Source organism: Chaetodon auriga, chromosome 14, assembly GCF_051107435.1.
Source record: "Chaetodon auriga isolate fChaAug3 chromosome 14, fChaAug3.hap1, whole genome shotgun sequence".
NCBI classification, from domain to species: domain Eukaryota; kingdom Metazoa; phylum Chordata; class Actinopteri; order Chaetodontiformes; family Chaetodontidae; genus Chaetodon; species Chaetodon auriga.
In genome coordinates this window covers 3,240,925-3,247,198 of record NC_135087.1, presented here as the reverse complement: position 1 = coordinate 3,247,198, position 6,274 = coordinate 3,240,925, and the positions used below count along the sequence as shown (strand labels likewise).

Here is a 6,274-nt window from a genome sequence, read left to right as displayed (position 1 = left end):
CAGAAACAGGGTGACCGCGTGTGTGTTTGATGTTGGTGTGGTCGTTATCGTATGCCAGGCCCTTCATGAAGCCTTCTGTCCCTTCTTTGAACGACCAACTCTTTGTTGGGTCCGACCCCTCCGTCGCACCAACACGTGCAAACGCCAACCTTCCCGCCCGCCCATCAACGCCGCGCTCACGTTCACAATCCGTACGCACACATGCTGACACACACAGCGTGACGCACACACACATTCACACTCACTCGTGTGGTCAGATATGCTGCAGAGTGCGTGCACTGATTAGCAAAATGCATGTACGGAGAACACAAAAGCACATCAGAACATACAACTGTAAGCCACGCACACACACACACACCCACAGATACACACACACAGACGTCACACTCCTGAGTTGGGGCTTACTCCATTGGCTGGTCTTAACTGCTTTGTAGTATTTTTAGGCCTGTTATTCTGGGGCCTGTCCTGGCAGGCCACCGGCAGAGTATATAAGCCTCCCCCTGCAACCGGGGACCACTGAGAACACACAGTGGAAACATCTCTGCCCGGCACTCCAGCAAACATCCAGCAGGCATTTTAAATCCTCTCAGGGTGAGTAAAAGCCTCCACGACTTTTAGGGATGTTAAACTTACCTAGACTGGGCTTATGCACCACTACTTTTGTGACTGACATAAATCTGACGTTTTCAAAAGTTATCATGCACGCTGAAGGAAGTATCAGGATACTGAAATGCTGAAGGATTAGTTTGGGGAAACTATTCTGAAAAAAGTCATGATGTCATTGGGTTCGGACCTTCTCCAGCACGACTGCTGATACCTCATGATATCCTTTGGGACCTTCACTTTAGTGGCACTTCAGGAAGGTCAGAGGTCAGGGTCAGCTGCAGCACAGTGCCCACAGAGCTGATAGGACTTAGTGGCCTGCTGAAGGACACTTGAGCTGGGCACATACTTGCCAACGTGGGGCTTCAGCTCGGGTCATCTGGTTGAAGGACGTCAGTGTCTCCACTGTGCCAACCTGCTGTCCCTTTGAAAGAAATAGCAACAGATTTCTAAATTTCAGTCAAAATGTGTTCACCTACGTGTTCACACATGTTGAATATGACCATCAATCTGCAGGTTCATCACATATACGAAGTTATAAGGTCATACGCATCTGGTGAAGGCTTTGACTTTCTTAGCGCTGTTAGCTGTGACAGTGACTAATGATTCCAACCTTTGTGTTAATTTCTGGTCATGAATAGACATGATATAATTGCCAATTCATCACTGTCTCACACAGAATGGACTGTATAGAATATACCTTCAGCTTCACAGTACAGCATGTGCAACAGTGTTGTAGATCTTCTGTGAAGGTTCCCACAATAGCCAGGTGTGTCACAAGGCACCGAAGGCCTACCTATTCACAGGAACATGAGCTACAAATAGATCCACGACAATGACTGCTGTCTTTTGAACAGTGTCTACTTTCTTTCTGATTAGGACGACATGCTTCCAGCATAATGTCAGCTAAAGTTGCAACTCAGAAGTTCTCCTTCCCCTTCTCCTGTGCCGCACGCCTTTGTCAGCAAGATGAGGTGACCCAGACGGGATGCATACAGGTGAAGGCCCTGGCGCTTCATGAGCTTCAGGAGAATCCCATCTTAAGCAAACAGAGCCCTGTTGCAGTTATAGGAGCTCTGGTGCATAATGAGAACCAGGGCCAGGAAGGTCCAAAGCCTCCTCCTGGGGGAGACGTGGCACCTGCCCAGGTCCTGGTCTGTGCCAAAGCTTCGCAGAGTGCTGTGCTCCCCCGGCAGAACATTTCTGAGAAACTGACGGTTGAAAGTGAAGATCAGCGTCCCGCAGCGAAGAGACAGCTGTCGTCTGAGAGCGCAGCCAGGACCATCACTGTGGTGAAGAGGAGCGCAGTGAGGAAGGAGGCTGAGGAACAGAGGCACCTGAAACCGAAAGCACACCTGGGGCAGAGGGCGTCACCATGCGCTGTGGCGGCAGGGCAGAGGAGTCGTCGAAAGGACCTCTTCACCAACTCTGATGTCTTCCACAGGGTCGATTCACATGTCATCAGGGCGGGAGCAGAGGTGACGACACTTCTACAGCACTATTACTACAACACAACGCAGGAAGTGCTTTTACATTTACTGGTTTACTGGTATAAACTGAACTTATGACCTCAGCAGTACTAACATTAGTCCTTGTTTAAGCTACACAGAGGGAGGACCAAACAGAACCAAGGCTAACTAAAAACAATAAAAACAGCAGAGATGGCTCTTTGGGTTCCTGAGCTCTAAAGGAAGAACACTGAAGAATGATAACATCCCCTCATCTACTGCAATAAAACCCTAATAAATACCACAGCTCTCAGGCAGCACTCACATCCTTGAGCATGGATGGTAGCCTGGTTTGCTCAACACAATGAATGACACTGAAAGATGCTGATAAATAGAATGATGCCGTGGATAGAAACTAACTGTGGCAATGGTTTACATGGATGTTTTTGATGCTGGCTTGAAGAAAAAAAAATGACTCATTCTCTCTAAGAAAAAAATTACATAAAAACCTCTTTTGTCTAATGGTGAATATCTTCTGTGTGTGTGTTGTGCAGCTGAAGGAAAAGTGTGTGTATGATGTAAAGGCAATAGTACAGAGCATCACAAAAGGAACCCGAAATGAGCTGGAGAGGCTTCGTGCCATCTGGGTCTGGCTGTGCCACAACATCGGTGGGTATTTTACTTTAACTGTACATACTTGCATAGAAATCCTAGCAATCCTGTAATACAGTATATCACATGATGGATTTTAGGATATCTGTCTTCACAGAGTATGATGTGAGTGGATATCTCGGCCACTCAGAGAAGCTGAGCTCCCCTGAGGACGTGATAGCGGCCGGTCGGGGTGTGTGCTGTGGCTACTCCAACCTCTGCACAGAGATGTGCAGGTAAACACCACCAGCTAAAACCAAGTGAACTGTGCTGTTACTACCTTCCAGGCTGTTATATTTCAACCAGCAGGATGTTTTTAATTTGCATTGATGTTTCACGTCAATTAAAGCTGCATGAATGTTTTGAGGCCACTTGAGGGCAGCAGGTCAAACTATAAAGACAACAATGACACATCACCTCATTCAGTTGTGATGGCTAACGTGTTAGCTTTTTTTTAATAAATCCGATAGACACGAAGTGAACCACTGGCCACAAACAGTTACAAATATAAGTGTGATGTTCACTTTTATCTCCAACCAACTGTTGAGGGAAACATCTGGCTCTAAAGCTGCTGAATGCTCCAGTAAAGTGCAACATTATGTTCACAGGAAGTTCCTTTGTCTGTCTACTGGTTGGTGCTTGCAGGTAGAAATAAGGTTGATGAGTTTGTGGGCAAGAAATCCAAAACAACTCGGTGATAATTATGCCCTCGTCACTTCGAGTGACCCCTTTTACATTACACATAGCTATTGGATCCATTGTTAACATAAAACTACTGAACAGAGCAGCTCTCATTGTTCATATGGCTCAGAAAAACAAACTGAAACCAACTGAAAAAAAAAAAATTCACAATGCTTCCAAAAGTGAAACTCAATTGAATCTGCTGTTATGCCTCTTATGCCTCATTGAGATTTTCATATTTCAAAAAAATTAAGAAGAACATGTTGAAGGACTAAAAATACAATTACATGAACCTACTGTATAAAGACATATCGCACAAAATGATTCCATACTGCAGCACAGTTGCTCATTCATTCAGATGTCGGTATACACTCAAACACAAGTGCCCTTTCCATTTCCATTATTGCATCCAGTCATTCAGTATTGTGCTGCACTGCGCACCCTTGACCCCTCAGTTCAAGCTTGAAATTCCGAGTATATATCTTGTGTACTGAATTCAAGACCGACAGCGCAAACAACCACCTTGAACTTGGGTTTGAGGACACGGGATGTAAAATGAACAGCGGCGAGCGTGTTCTGTTTTGTTTGTGTTTGCAGAGAGGTGGGCATTGAGTGCCAAGAAGTGCCAGGCCACAGTAAGGGCATTGGGTACCGCCAGGGCCAGAGCCTCAGGAATGTGAAATCTGATCACCTGTGGAACGCTGTGCTTCTGGGAGGACAGTGGTTCCTATTGGACGCCTGTTGGGGAGCAGGACGAGTAGATATGGAACACGAAAGCTTCGTCAAAAGGTTTGAAAAGGGAAGAGGGAATAAAGACTGATTCTGCTACATCCACCATTCATTGGTGATGTAGTTGTTTATTTTCATACACCAGCAGCGAGTCGAGTCTCAAACCAGTCTGCTGTCTCCATCTCTTGCCTCCAAGGTTTGATGATTTCTATTTCCTAACGGACCCAGAGGAGTTTATAGATTCACACTTCCCTGATGAGGAGAAATGGCAGCTCCTGGACACGCCTATCACTGTGGAGGAGTTTGGAAGGAGGGTCTTCAAGACCTCAGCCTTCTTCACCATGGGCCTCAGGCTGATTCAGCCTCATCACTCACACATTGTCACAGGTCCGCCCTCGGCCTTCTCTTTCACAAGGGAGTGCTCATATATCGATCCTCCTGGTTTTATACAGTTTTTTGCACTCAAAAAGTCTTTTAAGAAATTGTACTATTTGCATATTTATTTTTGTCCAAGAAAGAGAAAACGTCTTAAAATTCTTTAAAAAATTAATTTCTGATTTCCTCTTAAGATGACGGCGAGGCAAACGTGTCCCTCGGCTTCTCCAGGCCAACAACTTTTACCTACGAGATCACACAACACCAGGACCTTCTCCATTGTGGAGCTTCAGAGCAGAAAGAGTCCAGCAACTCCTCCTATGGCCTCCTAACGGTCTCCCATCGTGGCATGAGGCTACAGCTCCTGCCGCCTGCAAGCGGTGTATATGACGTGAAGGTGTTTGCCAGACCTGAATCAACCACAGCACCTCTGATTTGGGTCTGCTCCTTTACAGTCGAGTGTCCGACCCCCAGGGCCATGGAGGAGATCCCAGAGAACCCGTTCCTGTCTTGGGGTCTGCAGCCTGTTGCAGGATCTCTGGGCGTCGCAGGCAGCAGCCAGGGCAGCGAGGTCGCTGAGGTGGAGGAAGGCGTCTTTGAGTTGGCGTTGAAGACGTCCAGGCCTCTGATGGTGCTGTGTGAACTGGTGCACCCTGAGCTTGAAGCTGCTGTAGCCAAGCGGTGCCTGGCTACTCAGATTCAACCGAATGTCCTGACCTGCCACGTCCTGTGTCCTTTGCATGGATTCTACCGGCTGTCAGTGTTTGTGCGGGACTATGAGAAAACAGAAGTCAAGTTCCAGAATGCTGCAAACTTCCTGTTGCACTGCAAGGGGAAGGTGATCAGTCCGGACGAGCTCTTCCCACCTAACCTGGGCTCGGTGTGCGGGCCAGGTACCCGCACATCAGAGGCGGGGCTGTCCAAATTCAGCCACACCGCAGCGCTGGTGAGTACCCAGCAAGGCAAGTGTAACATCACCTTCCACAACCAGCGGGACCTGGAGCTTCACACTGTGCTCAGCAGAGAAGAGAGCAAAACAGCAGCCATCCCGCTTTCCCGCCACCTCTTCTGCACGTACACAGACAGCAAGGTGACAGTGAGCGTCAGCCTCCCTGACCCTGGGGTGTACCGGCTGGGCCTGTACGCTCGGCTCACCCCCGGTGGAGATTTCAACCCCATGTGTGACTTTGTTCTGAGGAACAGCTGTGATCAGCCGGGGCCTCCGTTCCCCTGTGTCTACTCAGCCTGGAGAAAAGGCTGCGTGCTCTTTGAGCCTCGTGTGGGCCTGCTGGAGCCCCTCTCATGGGTCCGCTTCAGGGTGAGGGTCCCCGGGGCCCAGAGGGTGAGCGTGGTGGGAGAGACGAGGACTGATCTGAAACTGAACAAGAGCAGAGTCTGGGAGGGAGACGTTTCCAGTGGAAACGGTCTCCAGCAGCTGAAGCTGGCCGCCGCCTCGGGGGAGTCCAGTGACATGGCTGTTTTGATGACCTTTGACATCAAGCAGCTGGACAGAGAAGCGTGAAATCAAAAGGCTGGCGAAGACTAGATGGATAGTTCTCTGAATGTAGCTGTTAACTACCGAATGACGTTGACATGGACTGATGCAAATCAGAGTGGGGTTGAAAATATTTGCAAACAATTCAAACTGTGAGCCATAATCCTTCAGGTTTAACTGCATCAACACAACACAGACGGAGCCGGGTTATTGCCAGCCATAATAAGGTGTATAAAATTGAATTTGAAATATGATGCTGTGAATGCGTAAACACTGTAGCAATGAAGTGACG

General features: G+C 48.1%; 1 protein-coding gene across 1 annotated transcript; it reads left to right on the top strand.

The window, feature by feature from the left end:
- Positions 1–1,502: 1,502 nt before the first annotated feature.
- Positions 1,503–6,009, top strand: ky (kyphoscoliosis peptidase). The gene is made up of 6 exons (XM_076749037.1): positions 1,503–2,081; positions 2,606–2,720; positions 2,821–2,938; positions 3,981–4,172; positions 4,309–4,499; positions 4,682–6,009. Exons 1-6 carry the CDS (start codon positions 1,503–1,505, stop codon positions 6,007–6,009), a joined length of 2,523 nt encoding a protein of 840 aa, XP_076605152.1.
- The last annotated feature ends 265 nt before the right edge of the window (positions 6,010–6,274 follow it).

Excerpts from the sequence above, each read along its gene's own strand:
- ky (XM_076749037.1), top strand. The coding sequence starts at position 1,503 with ATGTCAGCTAAAGTTGCAACTCAGAAGTTCTCCTTCCCCTTCTCCTGT. Across the intron at positions 2,939-3,980 it reads CTCTGCACAGAGATGTGCAG|AGAGGTGGGCATTGAGTGCC; the intron begins GTAAACACCACC and ends TTGTGTTTGCAG. Across the intron at positions 4,173-4,308 it reads CACGAAAGCTTCGTCAAAAG|GTTTGATGATTTCTATTTCC; the intron begins GTTTGAAAAGGG and ends CTTGCCTCCAAG.